This window comes from Cetorhinus maximus, chromosome 9 (assembly GCF_964194155.1).
Source record: "Cetorhinus maximus chromosome 9, sCetMax3.hap1.1, whole genome shotgun sequence".
NCBI classification, from domain to species: domain Eukaryota; kingdom Metazoa; phylum Chordata; class Chondrichthyes; order Lamniformes; family Cetorhinidae; genus Cetorhinus; species Cetorhinus maximus.
Genome location: NC_135887.1, coordinates 114,138,354 through 114,160,775, shown reverse-complemented (window position 1 = coordinate 114,160,775; position 22,422 = coordinate 114,138,354). Strand labels below are relative to the sequence as shown.

The 22,422-nt window shown below is 43.1% G+C and overlaps 1 protein-coding gene across 1 annotated transcript in view; it reads left to right on the top strand.

Annotated features, from left to right (window-relative positions):
* The window catches only part of spon1b (spondin 1b), a 381,373-nt gene that overhangs the window by 323,092 nt on the left and 35,859 nt on the right, over positions 1-22,422 (top strand). Inside the window, exon 11 of the mRNA XM_078549401.1 lies at positions 1,253-1,435. Coding sequence (XP_078405527.1) covers positions 1,253-1,435 — 183 coding nt within the window. The remainder of the gene's footprint in view (positions 1-1,252; positions 1,436-22,422) is intronic.

Here is a 22,422-nt window from a genome sequence, read left to right as displayed (position 1 = left end):
ATAGAGATTTGCTTCAAGGGTCACGAAGATGAGCAAAATGTGTTTTTACATGATGAGTTGTTGTGATGCTGCCTAACTGGGTGGAGGAAACAGATTCAATACTAACTTTCAAAAGGGAATTTGATGACTGTTATGGCACAGCCGATGGTAAATGCTGAGTTGTTGAAATCCCAACGGGAAACTTGAAACAACTGCCACAACTTGTTTTGCGATTTTTGAGATGCGTGCCTTGAATTCAGTTATAATAAGACCACCAAGTCTTATAGGTTTTTACAAAACTAGATTAAACATTTATTAATATATGATTTTAAATACATGCATAGATATACAAATTACTACTATGAAAATTTCTAAATACCCTACTTAATCTGACTCCCAGTTACACTTTTATTAAGGCAACAGTAAGACACATAGATTTTAAAAGACCCAGGCAAACAAATATGATACACTGAACCAGTCGAATTCAAAGTGAGTTTTCTTAACTTCAGTTCTTTGAAAACAGCAGCATGAGACATAGATGCTGAAGGATTTTCACACTTGTAAGGTCTTAAAATGCCTACCTTTACATACAGCCTTTACTCCTTTATTCATATTTTCCCCTTTGAATGCAAATTCCCATTGTTTCACTATGGGCGGGATTTTCTGCACCTGCCCACCGCCGCGATCTTCCGGTCCTGCCGCAAGTCAATGGACTTCTGTCTGGGGCACCGCCTCGCCTGCATCGGGTCCCGCCGGCGAGGGGGCCGGAAAATCCTGGCCTATTTCTTTGGGCTTTATCTTCCTGAAAATAAAAACCTCTTATTGCACTAAGTTTTACCAGTAATCTTTGGGGAAAATAACACGCTGTTTCTGAACTTCACCTGGCTCAGTGATACATTTCACCCCGCCTTTGGAAACAATATAGTCTGGTTTATTCAAAAATGCAAATGTCCTTTTACCTTTCATTCTAAACTTCCCCCATGTTTACATCAAAACCTTCAGACCAGCTGCCTTTAATCCAATAAAGTCTCTCTTTCTCACACACAGACAAATAGACACATCCCACTATTACTCTATTTTACAATAAATTCCAATAACATTATGGAAATTATTATACCTTCCTGACAATGACTTCAAAGTTATGGAGGCTAGAACACGGCAGAATGATCAGGCATGAGTTGGAATAGTCGGGTTATACTTGATCATGATGAGGTGTGCAAGGTACTAGCCAAGGTAATTGTGTAATTGTCCATGTTTAACCTTTCGGCTGCAGATGATACTCCAGAAACTTGCATCTACTCGAATTGGTCTCAATGGTCAGCCTGCAGCTCCTCCACCTGTGAGAAAGGGAAACGGATGAGGCAAAGGATGCTCAAAGCACAATTGGACCTAAGTGTGCCTTGCCCACACACTCAAGATTTTGAGCCTTGTATGGGGCCGGGATGTCGTGACGATGGTAAGCAAGCCCTGTGCATAATGTGATGAGCAGATAAAGAGAGTATGGGTGGTGAATGAAAGGGGCTACTTATGATGGTGGCGTGATGAGGAACCAAAGCTTGTCCGGGTATATTGAGAGTTAATGTAAGCCAGGAAGTGGAGGAACTACTTTCCTTTGACCTCTGGGGCCACATTTCAAATTCAGCTGGAACATTTTCTCCTTGGCTGTTGTTAGACATCAATTTGAATGAATCTGTGTAGCCTCAACCCTGTTCATAGGTCTGCAATAGAAGACTGCAAGCTATTGGCACTATATGGACATTTTCAGGGAGAAAAGGCACATGGCAAATCGAAAATTCACCTACTAAAAAAATAACGAACCTACACTTAAATAGCCTCTTTCACAACCTCAGCACATCCTAAGACACTTTATAGTCAATGAATTACTTATGAAGTGTAATCACTGTTGTTGTGTAAGGGAATGTGGTAGCCAATCATCAAGCATCCACCAACATCAATAGTCTGTTTAATGGTGTTGGATGAGAAATATTGGCCCAAGTCACTGCAAAGAACTCTCCTGCTCTTCCTCAAAATAATGCCATGAGATCTTTTAGATCCACCAGAAAGGGAAGAGGGGGTATCGATTTAATGTCTCAGCTGGACGATACTGAGGCATCGGACAACTTTCATTCGAGCCTGGAGAAGACACATCACTTCCCCTTGTCCCCATGAGTGGTCAGAGCTAATAATGGGAGCCAAGTGCAGAGAAGTATTCCATTCTGAACCATTTACAACTCACACAGCATGAGGTTTAAATATTCAAAAATGAATTAAATCATGGAACAGAACAGAATTTTTCCGATTCTATTCCTTTAACCAATTTTAGAATCGTAGGTCCAGTTTACCTCTTGGGAACATCATTCATTCATTTTGGAAAACAAAAATTTTGTAATACACGCAGAACATCCTATCTACTCAAACAGGGGATGGAGATGATATCATTCAGGTTCCCACCTTCATGTTACTATGCTTGAAAGGGTGGGCCTCATAATTAGCTGGCACAGTAAATAAGGCTGCAGAAATACTTCTATTCCAAATCATTCAAAGCAGAAAAAATTATGAATCAATGCTCCTCCACATACGGGAACAGTTATTTCCTTTGATAGTGAACTTGCAGCTGTGGAACATTTCCCAGCAATAGATCAGCTCCTAATGCACTGGGAAGATCAAGAGAGCTGTGAGGGGTAATTTTGTGAGGCTCCGAGAGCTTTGCTAGCAACCGAGAGAGAAAAAAACACAGAAGTTACTTGAGAAGACTTCTTGGGTTGAGTGCTGAATGTTGACCAAGACAGCAAGAGAACTTTTTTCCCATGTTTCTTGTTCTTCAAACCATGTCAAACTCATTCTTGAGCTCTCTGTCCAAAGGCAGGCCTGACCTCCACTACCGGTAGGGCAAGGAGTAAGGTCTTGAAATCTACCCCAGCTGGAACAGGGATCAAACTGTAATAAACTTGGACTGCAGGACAGGTTTCTTGTAAGACACAGTAAACTTTATTTACTGAATCCAGATAAGGCTACATGTTTGTTCCAAGACCAAAGCTAAGAAACTCCGCCCCTAAGATTCCCTGCGCTGATTCGTCGTATAGTTACATGATCCCCATAACAGAAAGAAATGGTTTAACTTTCAATTGCTATATTCCTCCTCCTTTAATCTGTTTCGTGCAGACTGGTGAGGAGCCCAGGAAATTCAATGCAAGTACTACCTCTTGAGGTACTTTTACGTGTGTAATACTATCTGGCAAAGGGAGATGACGGCGTCTGCATTTGCTATATGCACACCTGGACGATGCATAAAAGTATACTCATATGCCAACAAAATTAAAGTCCATCTTTGAATTCCAGCAGAGGCTATTGGTTTTAGCACATGGACTATGGGTGCTGCCCATTCTGAAAATTGGAGTGGCTGTATTATTCCTAACTTCTCCAAATGACATCATTCTGTATCTATCTTTTCTTTTACAGGATAAGGCATAAGTCTTGCCTTAAAATATCGGGGTGTTGCTTAATAGTCCACATATATTTTAGCTCGTAGATCTTTGATTTTCTCCAACTCATCTTGGAATATTCTGTCATGCTTTTTCAGCAACTCTGGGATTCTTCCTGTCCTGACCTGAAAAATTTCTGACCAGTTTAGTTTGATTTCCTTCAACCAATCATGGCCCAGAAGGTGAGGCCCTCCTTCTGTTACAGCAATTATTGACAGCTGAGCTGTCTGTAGTCTGTATGATACAGGTACAGAGGTGATGCCTTTCACCTGTTGCTTCTCCTGTATACATTTTTAACTGAGCAGCGGTTTTCTCCAAACTCAATGGCTGGATACCTTCTCTGAGGTATTTAAAGGTGTGTTCTCCCACCACTGTGGTCGATGCTCTGTGTCAATTCCTTCACCTCCATGAGCCGAGGCTTTCCTTTTACTTGAAGTGTAACTGTTGTGACTTGTGAATCACACTTACATGCTTGTTGCGGGGTAACTGCGTTGGTACGTTAGATAGAGTATTTCTGTAGACACTTCTTAGGTGGAACACATTCTGTTTATTTACAAGATGCTCAGCAGATACACATGTGTGTTTCTACATCAAACTCTATCTACATACTTCTGCTGCTTCTTGCAAACTACTGACTTCCAACTAACTACTAACTAATTACGGAGTTAGCCCGCTCTACCCCACTATTGGTTACACAAGATCATGTGATCTTCCTTGATAACATTCTTCTTAAAGATATACTACACATCAAATAAAACCATAATCAACACATCCCTCCCCCTTTACTCAGAAAAACATTTTTACATTTGCAATTACAATCTTTTCAAAATAGCAAATTATTTACACTGATAAGTAATTTACAAATTCAGTATTTCTGAGGGTTTCCTTTGGCGCGTAGAACATCTCAGCTCTACAACTTCAGATGCTTTGTTAGGAAACTCATTTTCAGGAGTTATCTGAACATCAGGTTCTTTGGTGGGTACCTGCAGATGTTTCCTCAACTCTTGTAGGTACAACAGGCACTTCAGACACATCTGTACTAGGCTGAGTTCTCAATAGGAAACGTTGACTCGGTCATGAACACTGGTGGAATCCTTTCTTGATGATTTGTCTCTCTCTTCCTCAAATGATCCACATGTCTCAGTATGACTCGGCCTTTCACCCTCACGTGGTAAGATAGAGATCCAGTCACTGCACTTATTTCACCTGGTAACCACTTTGGTCCTTCTCCAAAGTTCTTCACATATAGCGACTCTCCCACGGTAAATTTCCTCTCACGACTATGCCAGTTGTCTCCAGTTTTCTGACTTCCTTGACTCCTTTCCACCTTCGCCCCTAAGTTTGCTATTATTAAGCTCAATCTCGTCCTGAGACGACGTTTCATTAAAAATTCCACATATGTGAAACCTGTTGTCATGTGAGGGGTGGTCCTGCAATGAAAAAAAAAGTATGCTAGCTTGGTTGCTAAAGAATCTCCAGTTAACTTTGTCATGCCAGTCTTGAACGTTTGAACTGCTCTTTCAGCCAGTCTGTTTGAAGAAGGATGGTAGAGTGAAGTTTTCACAAGAGTTATACCATTGAGGCTGATAAACCAAAGAAACTCAGCACTGGTAAATGCTGTCCCATTACCAGATATGACCACTTCCATTAATTGCAAAACTTTGACGTAGCTTCTCAATTGAAGCAGAAGACATTGGTGACTTCACCTCATATATGTCCATCCATTTTGAGTGGGCATCTACAATGAGCAGAAACATTCTTCCTATGAAAGGTCCCACATCGCACCCATGGTCTTCCTGGCCACTCCCAAGGGTCTAACGGAGTTGTTGAATGTAACGTTTGCAATTGCTGACACTGCACACAATTCTTCACTAAGCTCTCTACACTAAGCAGAGGGTGATGGTCGAGGGGTGTTTTTGTGACTGGATGCCTGTGTCCAGTGGGGTTCCACAGGGATCGGTGTTGGGTCCCTTGCTGTTTGTGGTATATATAAATGATTTAGGCTTGAATGTAGGAGGGTTGATCAGTGAGTTCGCGGTTGACACGAAAATTGGTGGGGTGGTAAATAGTGAGGAGGCTAGCCTTAGATTACAGGAGGATATAGATGGGCTGGTCAGATGGGCTGATCAGTGGCCAATGGAATTTAATCCGGTTAAGTATGAGGTGATGCACTTAGGCAGGACAAACAAGGCAAGGGAATACACGATGAATGGTAGGACCCTGGGAAGTACCGAGGATCAGAAGGACCTTGGTATGCATGTCCACCGGTCCCTTAAGGTAGCGGGACAGGTAGATAATGTGGTTAAGAAGGCATATGGGATACTTGCCTTTATTAGCCAAGGTATAGAATATAAGAGCAGGGAGGTTATGCTGAAACTGTATAAAACGCTGGTTAGGCAACAGCTAGAGTATTGCGTGCAGTTCTGGAATCCGCATTATAGGAAGGATGTGATTGCACTAGAGAGAGTGCAGAGGAGATTTACCAGGATGTTGCCTGGGCTGGAGAGTTTTAGTTATGAGGACAGATTGGATAGACTGGGGTTATTTTCCCTGGAGCAGAGGAGATTGAGGAGGGACATGATTGAGGTGTATAAAATTATGAGGGGCATGGATAAGGTAGACAGGAAGAAACGTTTCCCCTTGATGGAGGGATCAATAACCAGGGGGCATAGATTTAAGGTAAGGGGCAGGAGGCTTAGAGGGGATGTGAGGAAGAATTTTTTCACCCAGAGGGTGGTGGGAATCTGGAACTCATTGCCTGAAAGGGTGGTAGAGGCAGATACCCTAATAACATTTAAGAAGTATTTGGATATGCACTTGCGATGCCATGGCATACAAGGCTATGGGCCTAGCGCTGGAAAATGGGATTAGAATAGTTAGGTACTTGTTTGACCAGCGCAGATTCGATGGGCCGAAGGGCTTTTTTCTATGCTGTAGACCTCTATGACTCTAAGCTCTCTATTTCTCCATCCATTCCAAGCCACCGTAGATAGATGCGTGCTATGGTCTTCATTCGGAATATTCCTGGATGTGCACTATGTCGTTCAATTAACAATGGCTTTCTTCCATTTGGAGGAACTATCACTCATGCTCCCCACAATGAGATACCATCCTGGCTGGTTATTTCATGTCTTCTGTTAAAGTACGGTTTCATTTTGTCAGACGCAGGGTCTTATAAACAACCATGAAGCACTTGTTCTCATACTTTGGATAAGACTGTGTCCCTGCTCGTCCAGTCTCTGATTTGTCTAGTACATACCAGTGATGAATCGAAGAAATTTAACAACAACATGAGTTCTTGTGGAACCGGTGCATTTTCCTGGAAAAGGCAAATGACTCAGTGCATCGGTGTTTGCAATTTGATTTCCAGGGCCATGTACAAAAGCATAATTAAATGTTGCCAGGATAAGGGCAAAATGTTGTATTCTTGCTGAGGCTCTGGGTGGTTTAGCCTTGTACTCACTGAATAATTCTAGCAATGATTTGTTGTCAGAAACAACAGTAAAATGACGGCCGTGTACGTACTGGTGAAATTTCTTGACACCAAAGATGATTGACAGACCTTTTTCTATCTGTGAGTATCCCTTTTCTGCTGTGGTGAGCGTTCTTGACACATATTCTATAGGCCTTTCCGTGCCATCGTCCACTTGATGGGAGATCACTGCTCCCACTCCGTCATGGGATGCATCACATGTCAACACCACTTCTTTCCTCTGGTCAAAATGTACTAATAGGTTGGACGAGTGCAACAATTGCTTCACCCTAGTGAAAGCTTCTTTCTGGGGTGCCTCCCAAGACCAACTTCTTAAGTAGAGAATGCAGAAGTGCCAGTTCTGTGGACAAATTGGGGAAGAACCACTTATAATAATTGATCATTCCCTAGAATGATTTGAGCTCTGAGGCATTCTTTGGCGTAGGTGCCTCTCTTATGGCTCTCACTTTTTCCTCAACCGGGTGGAGGCCCTGTGAATCTACCCGGTGACCCAAATAGGTTACTTCCCTCGCTTGGAACATGCACTTATCCTTTTTTAAATTCACTCCAACCTGCAAGAAACATTTTAAGACTTCTTCTAAGTTCGCCAAATGCTCCTTTTCAGTGAATCCTGTCACCAGAACATCATCTAAATAAAGTACAATGTGGAGCAGTCCCTGCGGTAAACTTTCCATTGTTCTCTGGAATGTGGCGCAATCTGAGGTGATGCCGAAAGGTAATCATGTATTTTGGGGCAACCCCTTGTGGGTATTAATTGTGACAAATTCCTGGGAGGCCTTCTCTAGCTCTAATTGCCAATGAGCATGACTCATATCAAGCTTCGTGTAGGCGATTCCACCTGCCAGCTTGGCATACAGGTCTTCGGTTTTTGGCAAGGGGTGTCTGTCTAGCTTAGCCACTTTGTTTACTGTAAATTTTTGCCTCCACAAACTCGGAAGCTTTGAACGGGGACAATTGGCGCTGCCCGCTCTGAGAACTGCACAGGTTGTATCACGCCCAGTTTCTCTAATCTGTGCAGTTCGGTGTCCATCTTTTCCTGCAGTGTATAAGGTACTGGTCTTACCTTCATGAATCGCGGGGTTGCCTCTGGATCCACACGAGTTTTTGTTTGCAGCCCCTGGATCTTCCCAAGTTCACCCTTGAAGGCTGAGGTATATTTTTGTAGTAGCTCTGGTAACCCACTTGCTCTTAGCTGGAAAATTTCAGCCCATTTTAACTTAATCTCCTGTAGCCAGTTTTGGCCCAGGAGACTTGGCCCTTCACCTTCTACCATCATCTAATGTAGCTTTGCTGATTGGCTTCTGTAATGGACAGTAACTCTACTTATGCCTTTGATTTGGATGTCTTCTCCCGTGCATGTTTTTAATTTGGCACCAGTTTCTTCCAAATTTAATTTATGTTCACCACAATTCAGGTATTCAAAAGTGTGTTCAACAATTACTGTAGTGGAAGCTCCTGTGTCTACTTCCATCTGAATAGGTCTGCCATTCAGTTTTACTGTTACATAAATTGGTTCTGTTTTCCCTACCTTCAAATTAAATAATGAATAAAGATCTGAATTTGTTGCTTCAGGCTCTTCTACTCTGTAAATCTCATGGGGTTTTCTCTTTTGTTTGAAAGTCTGCCTGATTCTTTCCTTGCACTGTCTCATTATGTGTCCATTTCAATGACAATAAAAACATTCAATTTTTTTAAACTGCCAATCATTACTGGTCTGCTTGTTTCCACGTCTGTCGCCATTAGTCCTTAATTTCGCTGCTGAGTCAATTCTTTTTATTTTTCTGCTAGTGGTGGCTGTTTCCCGCTTCTCATCAGAGCCTTGCGTTTTCATTCCCTTTTTGGCTGGGGCTTCCCACCCAAAGTAGAGGACGGCGTGATTTTGAACTCCCTGTATGCCTTTTGAATCCCTTACTGCGCCTTCCATGGTCAGTGCTATCTCTAGCGCCTTCTTAAAATCCAAATTTGTTTCAGACAGTAATCTCTTCTGAATGGTGTCCTCATTCACACCGCACACTAAACTATCTCTGAGCTTATCGTTTAAAGATGTACCAAACTCGCAATGTTCTGTTAACTGTTTCAAACTTGCCGCATAACAAGCAACTGTTTCCCTGGGGACTCTATTCCGAGAATTAAACTTGAAACATTGCATCGTTACTGAGGGCTTTGGCTGGTAATGACTCTTCACGAGGCCTACCAATTCATCAAAATGTTTTGAATTTGGGGCACTGGGTGCCATCAAACTTCGAATTAAGCCATAGGCTTTATTCCCAATGTTGCCCACCTCTTCTTTCCCCTCGCAATGTCTTTCACTTGGAAATAGAACGGAGACTCCATTAATAGTAATATAATGAGACCGATCGTCCATGATCGAAAGGATCAATTGTTCTGAATTGCGCATTCTGTGAGGGAATTACTTTGACGATTTGGAAATTCTACTTACCATTACCGTGCGATGTACAGCCCAATTTAGCTTCTTTTGATTTCCTTCATGATTTTACTCTCGACGCTAGTTCGGTGTATCTTTCTTCTATCCTCGCTTTTTCCTTCTTTCTCCTTGTTGCAGCTTTGTTGCATCCTTATCGCAAGTTTGTTGGGTCTCCGTTTTAACCTCGTTTTATCCTCGTCACCAGTTCATGGTGGCTTGTTAGTCACACTCGCACGCTTGTTGCAGGGTGACCGTGTTGGTACTTCAGATAGAGTAGTTCTGCAGACACTTCTTAGGTGGGGCACATTCTGTTTATTTACAAGATACTCAGCAGCTACACCTGTGTTTCTACACCAAATTTTGTCTACATACTTCTGCTGCTCACTTGGGTACTACTGACTTCCAACTAACTGCTAATTAACTACAGAGTTAGCCCACGCTACTCCACTATTGGCTACACAAGATCATGTGATCTTCCTTTATAACATTCTTCTTAAAGGTATACTACGCATTAGATAAAACCATAATTTCCACAGTAACAATGATTGGTTCAGTTTTCCTGGCCTTCAGATTGCGTAGAGAATAAATATCAGCCTCAGTAACTTCTGGCTCATCTATATTGTGCACTTCATTTAACTTGACCTGCTGTTCGAATGGCTGCCTTGATCTAGTCCTCTACTGTTTAACACATGTCCATTTTTGTGACAGTAATGGCATTCTGCCTCTTTAAATCTACAGACTTCGGGTGCATGATTTCCCCCCACAACAGTAACATTTTAACTTCTGGGTTACTGGTGAGCTGCTTCAAGCATTTCTTTTTGCTTTTCTAGCAGTAGGGACCGTGTCCCGCTTCGCGGTAGCCTCCCTGATCTTCGCACCATGCTCGGCATCAGATTCCCACCCTAGCTGCAGAACGGCACCATGTTGCACACTCTGCAAAGCCTGTGAGTCCCTCTCAGCATTCTCCATTGCTAGCACTATCTCCATGGCGCGCTTCAGGTCTATATCAACTTCTGCAAGCAAACGGTGCTGAATGGTGTTGTCGTTTATGCCACAAAGAAATGATCTTGCAACATGTTGTTTAAAGTTTTACCGAAGTCACAGTGCTCCGTTAACTGTGTTAACTTCGTGATGCACCTTGTGATTGACTCACAGGGGGCCCTCACTCAAGAGTTAAACTTGAATTTTTGCATGATCACCTAGGGATTAGACTGAAAATGTCTTTTCGTGAGGTCTAAGAGCTTGGCGAAGGACCTGGAATTTGGTGCTTTTGGAGCCATCAAATTACAGATTAGGTTATTCGTTTTGCTCCTGCAGACACAAGAGAATTGCCTTCTTTTTCTCCTCTGCCATTATTTCATTAGCTACAAAGTGGAAATCTAATTGCTCAGTGTATTGGCTCCAGTCCTTGATGGAAGAGTCGTACGGGTCAATTCTGCCAGACAGAGGCATTGCTGGTGATTATACTTCTTTTCTTCCCTTAAAAATCAAAATACAGTTGTGAGGCGAGGTGCTGCTTCGGTGCTCGTAACCAATTGTAATAAACTTGGAGTGCAGGGTGGGTTTCTTGTAAGAAACCGTAAACTTTATTTACAGACTCCAGATGAGGCTACATGCTTGTACCAAGACCAAAGCTAGCAAGCTCCACCCCTAAGATTCCTCGTACTTAGGGCTGAGTCGTCTGTACAGTCACATGATCCCCATAACAGCAAGAAATGGTTTAACTTACTAGAGAACCCAGTGTTGCTGGTACCAATCTGATCCACATTGGCCATCCAGCTAACTGGGCCCCCAGGGAGTTTAAGTTGCTCTGGCAGCATACACCTTTACATGCATGTTGCAGTCCACATCTATGAATAGTGATGGTAGAGGCTGCAATTTCCTTTCCATCACATGGCTGAATCTTTCCCACTCCTACCGCCTGCCAGTGAGATATGTTGAAAGGAATTACAAGCTGATCCCAACCTGTTTGACTGCATTATGAACACATATCCCCTGGCCATCAAATCCTGGAGTGGGACTTGAACCCAGAGTTTCTGGCTCAGAGGCAGAGACAAGACTGTGGTACTGTACTACCATACCTCCTATGTCAAACTACTGCAAAAAAATTAGTTAATAATAAATAGTAAATGTACTGAAGGGTCATCATTTATTGTTATGATCTCATTAGAAACCCATAACTTTTAAAAAAGAAATTCCAACTCTCAGTTATTAACTGAACAAATTGCATCACAAGATTCCACATTTAAACAAAAGCCTTTACTGTACAAGAAACAAAAAAAAAACAAATATTACTAACTTAACTATATTTCATAAACACTGATGCTATAAGGGTGAAAACCTCAACAACACAGTCCTTATTCTACCTTTATTTCCACCCGAGAGTTACCCATACTTTACAGAATTTTGAGGGTTCGTTCATTTCTCATGGGACCAAACCAAGGTGTGCCACAGCTCTCAGAAATTCACTTTGATTCTCCTTAGTGTTCCCGCTACTCTTCCAGGTATGAATTTTCTTGGGATCCTTCAACCAGCATCTGGCTAGTCTAACCCTCCAACACTCCTTAAACACTTTGAGTGTGGACACCCCCAGCTCAAGCATGGGCCTTACGACATTTTTGCTTAGTGCCTCCAAATCAGAAACGCCCCTAGTTTCCGATAACCCTCCCTGCTATTGGTCCATATTTCTGGGAAGATTCTCTCTCTGCCTATTTCAAAGCTACTTCCAGGCTGACTTCAACTGCCTTTTTCTGTGAGAAATCACACAGATAAAACCCAATTAAAAAAATACCTCCCTGCAATTTATCCCCACAGCAATGTGGCATCCCTAGGATGTGCCAGGTAGAAGTTTAAGCTAATTATCTCCAACTTTAAACCTGTCCTTTGATCTGAAAAGTATATGGATATTTTAAGACCTCTTGTTTACCAGTTGCTTTCAAATTCTTCTTTCGCCTGGGAAGATTACATGAACAATGTAAGCCTAAGCCCCTAATTAAGGCAACTGTTGACATCCCATCTCTATAACAAAACCTAGGGCAGAAAATTTTGCTCAGCGGGCAGACGCACACCCAACCCGCTTGAGAGGGAAATGACGCGCATTGACATTGGCCGAGTATGCTGATATCAACACGCAGTCGCGCGGTAGTTCAGTTGGCGGGCACACTGCCGGAGTCGGCAGTGCACCCACCAACAATTAAAAGGCCTGTTAAGGCCATTACGTTATCAATTAATGTAAACTTTTCGCTGCCCATCCAACCTAACAGTTAGCAGGCAGGCGAAAAGGCCAAGCGGCCTTTGCATTTTTTTGGAAACCTTATGGGATGAGGTTTCCAAAAGCAAATAAAAATAAAATAAAAATTTTAATTTTTCATTAATAACGTGTCCCTGCTCATGTGACAGTCATATTAGGGGACATGTTTCATTACATTTTTATTTTCTTTATTATTTTTTGTTTTATCTCTTCATCTCCCTGAGGCAGCCCTGTGCCTCATGGAGATAATGCAGCGCTCACTCACGTGCATGCGTGAAGTTCGCACTCGGCCCTCTCGCCCTCTCCCCTCTCCCCCCCACAGGGAGCCCTCATCGCTGCCACTCACGTTTCACGCTGGGTGGGCCTTGATTGGTCCGCCATCGTGAAATCGCGGCGTGGTGCCGATCGCCGGCGGCGGTCAGCTTCCCAGCCACCCCCGCCCACTCCCACCGGCCAAGGGCAAAATTCTGCCCCTAGAGTAGGGTCACAATTGTTTAATGTTTTCATGCTTCCAACTATGATTTTATTAAACAAACTTAGGCCACCTTTTAAATTGCAATTACTTTAGGTCTGTTTACCAGCTTCTCAAACCAAATGTTTCCATTACATTTAAAAATTTCAATTCCCAGACTAAAGCATATGAATCATGAAATTACATATTCATAACATCGTGTATGAAAGATTTCCTCTCTGTAGAGAACATCCTTTTAGTCAATGAAGATTACAATGAAGACTAATAGGACTGGATTTTCATCATGCAGGCAATCATTCCCAATGTTGTTATCATGCCTCCATCCTAGCAGGGCCAGCTGGTGGCATTTTCACCCCAGCTAGGTTGGGACTTTGAGGGCAGCTTTCAGGTGGAGAAAGAAATGGGCTGATTCCAAAATGGTCTGGTTAAAAGGCTCACCTCCATTCGTAGAGATATTGGCCCAGTTTTGCAGATCAGGGTACAAAGACCCCCTCACCATCAACTCCCTTCCCCTAACACTCTCATTCTCTTCATCCCTTACCCTCTTTAGCCCTACTCTCCTCACCCCCTTTCACCTGCCTTACTCCTTCATACCCTCTTCACTCCCTTAATGACCCTCACCCCCTTTCACCCCATCACTTCCTCAAGATCAGCACCCCCTTTGCCCCCAACCCATTCATCCCCTCATCCCCCTCCACACCTCTCACCTCCAACCCCCTTCACCCCTTCATTCCCCTACCCCCAACCCCAGTCATCCAGTATCCACTTCATAAACAAAACTCATGAGCCCTATGATAACATTTGGAAGTCTTTGAAATGCTCATGAATCTGTCAAAATAAACAAGCATCACTTGAATAGGTACTTAAAAACTAATCTTAGAAGCTCACAAACCTATCAACTTACTAAACAAGCTCACATTTCCCAGGACAACTGTGTAAACAAACCATGCAGTGGTTTGGAAGGCTGCAGAGCCATCATACTGACATTTTGCAGCATATCTTTGTAAATAAACCCTGCAGTACAGAATCCTTAGTGCCTTTGAAGATACCCAAAAGCTCGGACATCTGTCAAATCTTTCAAACAGCCAAATAGATGGCTGGGCTATTCTGTAAATAATGAATGAAAGCCATGAGAAAATTTTAGATTTTGATCTCACAATAGGCAATTCTTTCCATGTTGTGCAATGCAGAATAGCACTTAGGATAATCTATTCTAATGCATCCAAAGACTTCTCCGCTTTTAAAATGATTTTCTTTCACCTGAGAGTTTGCCAGTTGTCAGAAGTAACAACCTGGCAATCACATTACTTTTTGGTCACTTTTTCAATCACAGCACTGTCATCACTCAGTTCAGTAAACATAGATATAACTCCGGCTACAGAGTTTCATGATGAACTGTAATGGGGAAACTCAATTTTCACTAACTTTTTAGGCTTTTCCCTCCTCCAATCCATGGTTCACACCTCCACTCACCAGGTGTGATTTAGAAAGGCTTCCAAGACATGGCCACCTCAATGAAAATTGCAGAAGTTCTGCCATGCCCACTTCCAGAATGGTTCCAGCAACTTCTGAAGTGTAATGTCTGGGTTTTCCATTCTGACCCCTTTCCCACCCCACTGCAAATAACCAGAGCTGGAATGGGGAAACCACAAAATCTGGCCCATGGTGTCAGAACTCACTACATAATCCAAGCTTTGGCTCCTGTGCAATACTGAAGGAGTCCTGCACCTTTGAACGTGCTGTCTTTCAGATGAGTCATTAAGTTGAGACCCCTTCTGCCCTCTCAGGTGGATATAAAAGATCCCCTGAGTATAAACTGAAGAAGTGCAGGGGAGTTATCCCTTTTATCTCGGCCAAAATGTATCCTTCAATCAACATTACCAAAGAAAAACAGACCATTTGGACATCATCACATTGTGGGAGCTTGCTGTGCACTATTTCTAAGAAGAGTGGGGTCCTCTGCAGTGTCCTGGCTAAATATGTGTCCTTCATCCAACATCACTAAAATAAACAGTTTTTTTTGAATTTGTTCCTGGGATGTGAGCTGGCATTGCCCATCCCTATTTACTCTGGAGAAGGTGGTGGTGAACTGCCTTTCTTGAACCTCTGCAGTTCATCTGGGGTAGGTACACCCACAGTGTTGTTAGGGAGGGAGATCCAGGATTTTGACCCAGCAAAAATGATGGACTGGCGATATATTTCCAAGTCAGGACAGTGTGTGGCTTGGAGTGGAACTTGTCCTTCTAGATGATAGAGGTCGCTGAAAGGTGCTGTAGAAGGAGACTTGGCGAGTTGCTGCAGTGCATCTTATAGATGGTACACACTGCCGCCACTGGTGTGCTGATGGTGGAGGGACTGAATATTTAAAGTTGCGAATTGGATGCCAATCAAGCAGGCTGTTTTGTCCTGAATGGTATTGAGCTTTTTGAGTGTTGTTGGAGCTGCACTCATCCAGGCAGGTGGAGACAGTTCCATCACAATCCTGACTTTTGACTTTTAGATGGTGGACAGGCTTTGGGAGTCAAGAGGTAAATTACTTGCCACAAAACACCCAGCCTTTGACCTGCTCTTATAACCACAGTATCTTTATATGGCTGGGCCAGTTAAGTTTCTGGTCAATGGTGATGCCTCAATGTTGATGGTGGGAGATTTAATGATAACAATGCTGTTTAATGTTAAGGGGAGATTATTAGATTTTTCCTTGTTGGAGATGGTCATCACCTGGCACATGAATGTTACTTGACACTTATCAGTTCAAACCTGTCCAGATCTTGCTGCATGTGGGCACAGACTGCTTCATTATCTGAGGAGTTGTGAATGATAGCGAACACTGTGCAATTATCTGGTGCTAACCACTTTGCTGTTTGTAGGACCTTGCTTTGCACAAATTGGCTGTTCTGTTTCCTACGTCACAAGAGTGACTAGATTTCAAAAATACTTCATTGGCTGTAATGCACTTTGAGATGTCCTGAGATCATGAAATATGCTATAGAAATGCAAATTCTTTTATTTGAAGTTGGTCCTGAAGACTCTAAACATGTTGCAAACATGTTGCAAATCAGCAAACTGATTAACCACTTAGCAGGCCTGTCAATCCTGGCATGTCTAATTATCTTACTTCAAAGAGCAGATGGTGATACAAACTCAGTGGTAGCAGAGTTGTTACATTAAAAAGAAGCTTAACTAGAATTGTTAGGAAATGGTTTGTGCAATGAGTTGGGGAATTCTTTTCCCTTAATAGGGATCTGAATAAAGTAAAGAAAGAACTTACTTTTTCAAAGACCTCAGGCGTTCCAAAGCACTTTACAGCCAATGAAGTACCTTCAAAGTGTAGTCACTGGTGTAATGCAAGCTTCCACAAACGACAATGAGATAATGACCAAACTGCTATTTAGTGATGTTGGTTGAGAGATAAATAACCGTCAACCAACTCCCCTGTTCTTCTTTGAAATAGTGTCATAAGATGCAGGGCCCAGGAGAGAGGGGGAGTACATGTGCTAATCACAGGGGCTGATCTAGGGGAGGCCGGACTTATTAGCCTTTCATTTTGGATGATTAGTGTCCAAAGCAGCCAATCTGGCATGCAGATCATCATGATTGACAGGCTATTCGGCCAATGATTGCCATTGTTCTGAAAGTTAGCCAACATTGGCCCAGTTGGGCGCACCAGTTTCCCCAGCCCTTTGTTATGTTCCCTCTGTAGGGTTGCTTTGCTCATGAACACGAATGTACGCCTATCTACCGATGGTTGAGTTGGGAAACAGAATACTGCAGACGCAGAGACCAATGTGAGATGAAGCACATGCTGTTTATTTACACAAGTAACAGAGCACTAACACAATGTGTGCTTCTTCAACCAGACCCTATGCTAAACTACTGATTAACATTGTAGCCCGTGTTACACAGTAATTGGGTAATACAGTCACATGGTCAATCTGCTCACATTCTCTTGTCTTGCACCTCAGATTACCACATCCCTCCCCTTTACTCAAAAGTACGATTTACAATCTTTATAATATATCAACTATTTACATAAATAAACTATTTACAAATTCAGTCTCTCTGGAGGCTTCTTCAAATGCGTCGAACGTCGTAGTTCTACGACTTTGGATGATTTATCCAAGGCCTCCCTGTCAGGGGTTGTCTGTCCACTAGGCTCTCAAGTAGGAACCTGTAAGTTTGTCTCTTCAACTCTCTCAGGCTCAACAAATCCTACAGGTACTTCCAAACCATGGGGAGTTCCTTCTACATGTGGTGTAGACTCCAACAGGAATGGTTGGCACATCCTTTCTTGTAGATCCGTTTCCCTTTTCCTGAGGTGATCTACATGTCTCCTAATTATCTGACCTTCGACTGATATGTGATAGAAAAGGGGTCCTATCACAGCACTAACTTCACCTGATAGCCATTTGGGCCCATCTCCAAAGTTCATTGCAAAAACTGTGTCTCCAACAGTGAAGTTTCTTTCACGACTGTGGTAACCGTGTCCATTTTTCTGGGCCTCCTGACTTCTCTCTACCCTCCCCCCGAAATTTGGTCTTATGAGACTCAAATGTCCTCAGACGTCTCTTCATTAATAACTCTGCAGGTTATACCAGTGGTCATGTATGGTGTAATCCTACAGCTGAGTAGGAAATGTGATAATCTAGTTGCAATAGAGTCTCCATCCAGTTTTTTTCATCCTGGAATTGAAGGTCTGGACTGCCCTCTCAGCCAAACCATTGGATGCAGGGTGGCACGGCGAGGTCTTAACATTTGTTATGCCATTGAGACTTGTAAATCTTTAGAATTCCCCGCTGGTGAATGCCGTTCCATTATCAGACACTATTATGTCTGGTAACCCATGTATCACAAAACTCTGACGCAATCAGTCTATAGTGGCGGCAGATGTGGGTGATCTCACCTCATATACATCCATACACTTGGAGTGAGCATCTATAATCAAGAGGAACATTGTGCCCAAAAAAGGCCCCATGTAGTCAACATGGAGGCGAACCCATGGCCTTCCTGGCCATTCCCAGGGACGCAGTGGAGTAGAAGGAGGCAATTTCTGCACATGTTGGCACTGCATGCAGCTCTTGACATGTTTTTGATTTCTGTGTCCATCCCTAGCCACCATAGTTAGCTGCGCGCCAAAATTTGCATTCTAGAGATGCCGGGGTGAGTGCTATGCAATAATGGTTGTCTTCTTCTTGGAGGCACAATGACTCTCGCTCCCCACAGCAAGTTGTGAGCCTGGCAGGTGAGCTCATATCTCCTGTTAAAAATAGGGCTTCATTTCATCTGACTTTGGCTCGTTAGACCATCACTGCAAGACTTGTTCCCTGATGTGAGACAAAACTGGATCGTGGTCTGTCCATTCTCTTATTTGTTTGGCATTCACTAGTGACGAATCCAGAAAGTGTAATAACAAGACAAGTTCTTTAGGAATGGGGCCATTCACATATCTGTCTTTGAGGGGTAATCGGCTCAGTGCGTTGGCATTTGCAATCTGGCTTTCCAGCGGGCGGATAAAAGTGTATTTGTAAGCAGCTAGAACCAGTGCCCACCTTTGGATGCATGCCAAGGTAAATGGGGGTATTGCCTTATCTTCCCCAAACAAGCCTATTAGTTGCTTGTGATCGGATACAATGGTGAAGAAGCGACCATGGATGTATTGATATAACTTCTTAATGCCAAATACAATGGATAAGCCTCTTTTCTCTATTTGTGGGTATCTTCATTCTGCCACGCTGAGTGTTCTGCCACAATGGGTCATTCGGAGCCATCTGCCACCTGGTGGGAGAGTACTGCCCCTACTCTGTAAAGGGATGCGTCGCAGGTTGAAATTAATTATTTCTTTGGGTTGAAGTGTACCAATAGGGCTGATAAATGTAGCAATTGCTTTACTGTTGTAAAAGCTTGTTGTTGTGAAGCTTGCCAAGTCCACCTGTGGTTTTTCTTAAGTAACCCATATAATGGAGCCAGTACTGTTGACAAATTTGGGAGAAAATAGCCATTGTAGTTAACCATTCCCAAGAAGGACTTGAGTTCTATGGTGTTTGTCGGTGCTGGCGCCTCACGAATAGCTCTCACCTTGTCTTCTACTGGGTGAAGGCCCCTGCGAGTAGACCCTATGACCCAGGTAAACCACTTCTTTTGCTTGGAAGATACATTTCTCTCTTTTCAGATGTGCTCCAGCTTGTGAGAAATGCTTCAATACCTCTTCCAAGTTAGCCAGGTGTTCTTCATCAGTTAGTGCTGTTACTAGGACATCATCGAGATAAACCACCACATGGGGTAGACCTTGGAGTAAATTTTCCATAGTCCATTGGAAAATGGCACAAGCCGATGAGACTCCGAAGGCTAACCTGGTATACTGGTATAACCCCTATGTGTGTTGATAGTCACAAAATCCCGAGAGGCCTTTTCTAGCTCAACTTGCTGGTAAGTGTGGCTCATGTCGAGTTTCATATATACGGTTCCGCCTGCCAGCTTGGAGTGCAATTCATCAATTTTCACAATAGGTGCCTGTCAAGTCTGGCTACTTTGTTAATGGTCAACTTGTAGTCCCTGCATATTCGCACACTCTGGTCAGGCTTTAGTACTGGAACTATGGGCGCTGCCCATTTGAAAAATTGTTATAGGTTGTAAGACTTCCAACCTTTCCGGCCTGTCAAATTCAACATCAACTTTCCCTCTTAATGCATAGAGGATTGGCCTTGCCTTCAAATATCTGGGGGTTGCTCCAGGATCCATGTGGATTTTAGCTTGCAGCCCCTGAATTTTCCCTGAACACAGAGGCATATTTCTGTAATAATTCTTGCAGATCTTTCATTCTGAGTTGAAAAATCTTGGTCCGCCCCAACTTTATTTCCTTAAGCCAGTTCTGACTGAGTAGACTTGGACCCTCCCCTGCTACCACTATCAGGGGTAAATTAACAGATTGGTTTCCATACTGTACCGGAACCTTGCATCAACTCCTACTCATATGTCTTCACCAGTATACGTCTTTAATTTAGCATCTGAATTTTCCAGATTTAGTGAGTGGCCTCCTCCATTCAGATATTTGAATGTATCTTGCTCTATAACTGTTGTGGATGCCCCTGTATCCACTTCCATTCGGATGGGTTTTCCATTGACTTCCACTATCACGTAGATTGGCTCTGCTTTACCCATTTTTAAGTTGTGCATCTGACTCTGTTTCTTCTGGTTCCTCTATTATGTATATTTCACGATTTCTGCCTTTTTGTTTAAAATTTTATTTCAATCTGTCTTTACAATATCGCATAATGTGCCCATTACAATGACAGTAGAAATACTCAGTTCTTTTAAATTGTCTTTTAAATTCAATTGCAGGCTGTCTGGTTCCATTTCTGCCGTCACTGATGCGGGTTTTCTCTGTTAAATCATTGCTTTTTGCTGGTCTGTTAATAGTGGCGGAGCCCTGTGCTTCCCCGCCATTTCTAACCGGTGCTTCCCTCCCGACCTGAAGGGCGGCGCCGTTTTGTGCTTCCTCGATTGCTTCTGAATCCCTGACTGCATCTCCATTGCGAGCGCCGACTCCAGCACTTTGCTGAAGTCTAAATTCATTTCTGACAACAACCTTTTTTGAATGGCGTCTTTATTAATCCCACATACCAAATGGTCTCTTGATATGTCATGAATCGACGTCCCGAACTCACAGCGCTCTGTCAGTTGTTTTAAGGCTGCTACATAGCAAGTGACTGTCTCCCCAGGGGCGTGACACCTCAAATTAAATTTAAAACACTGAGTTGTTACCGAGGATTTCGGCTGAAAGTGGCTTTACACAAGTTTCACCAACCCCTCAAAGCTCTTGCAATCTGGGGCGTTGGGTGCCGCTAGACTACGAATTAGGCCGTGTGTTTTACCGCCACATGTCAATAAGAGGATTGCTTGCCTATTCTCCTCCCCCGATATGTTGTTGGCCAAAAAGAAGAACATGAGGCATTCAATATAATTTGAGCAGTCATCGGTGGTCTGATCAAACGGTTCAATATGGCCAAATTGTGGCATACTGGAGGGAGATAACTTCGATGACTATGGTGAGGGCTGTACTTACAATCTGCCTGCAGGGCACGGCTCATTCACTTCAGTTGAGTTTTCGCAGCTTTCCTTGGTGTCGTCGACTGGTCATGTTTTGCCTCGTTGCCAGTTGTTATGTTCCTCCTGTCAGGTCGCTTTGCTTGCGAACAGGGTTGCACGCCTATTTACCGGTGAGCAAGTTGGCAGGCAAAATACTGCAGATGCAGAGACCGATATAAGATGAAGCACATGCTGTTTATTTGCACAAGCAACAGAGCGCTAACACAATGATTGCTTCCCCAACCAGACCCTATTCTAAACTACTGATTAACATTGTAGCCCGTGCTACACAGCAATTGGGTAATACAGTCACGTCGTCAATCTGCTCACATTCTCTTAAAGGCATATTACACCTCAGATTACCACACCCTCCCTGTTCTTGCCTACCTTCTCGTGCATTTCTGTTTGTTGTTGTCGCATTTGTCTGCTGCTTTCTTCCCTTGCTGGAACCTGGAGGCTGCTGGGACACAAGGTAAGTGCCTCTATGTTTACGTTACCTTTCCCCTGAAGGCCCTTCCTTCCTGACGTCTTCTCTGAGTCCTGAAGCCCTCCCCCAGTCCAGCCCCTCAACACTATCAATGTGGCTCAAGTCCCTTGACCTCCTGACCTCAAGGTTTTTTCTTGAAATTCATGTTTTAATGTTGTTGCTGGGTTTCTTGCTGAGGGGAATGAGAGACTCACAAGAAGCCTAATTGCTTTTTGGAGGGCTGGCAAAATTGGTTATGTTTGCTCCATAGAAACAGGAAGTGTTGGAAATGCTCAACACCTCTGGTGGATCTGTGCTGAGAAAAATAGAGGTCAGTGACCCTTTGTAAGAACTAGCGCAGATTGTGAACCTGAAGCGTTGACTCGGTTTCTCTCTCCATGGATGCTGTCTGTCCTGCTGAGTGTTTCCAGCATTTTCTGTTTATATTGCAGATTTCCAGCACCTGCAGTACTTTGCTCTCCTATTATATGCTCCATGCTGGGCATTTGTAAGCGTGGTTAGTTTCAATTTAAAATGAGAAAATATTTATCGCTTAATGCAATGTATTTTTTCTGTTAACTAAGCCCACTTGTGTGGCTAGAAATTGCACACTATTGCATTTGGTTGCAATTTGGTTGGTGCTAATTTACTGGAAGTTTTTGCTATTTTTAAACTTGGAAGTGAAACCAGGAGTCATGTGCCAATCGAATGTACATGGGACTGCTGTTTGAGGTGCTAGTGAAGTTCAAGGGCAGAATTTTACTTTCTGG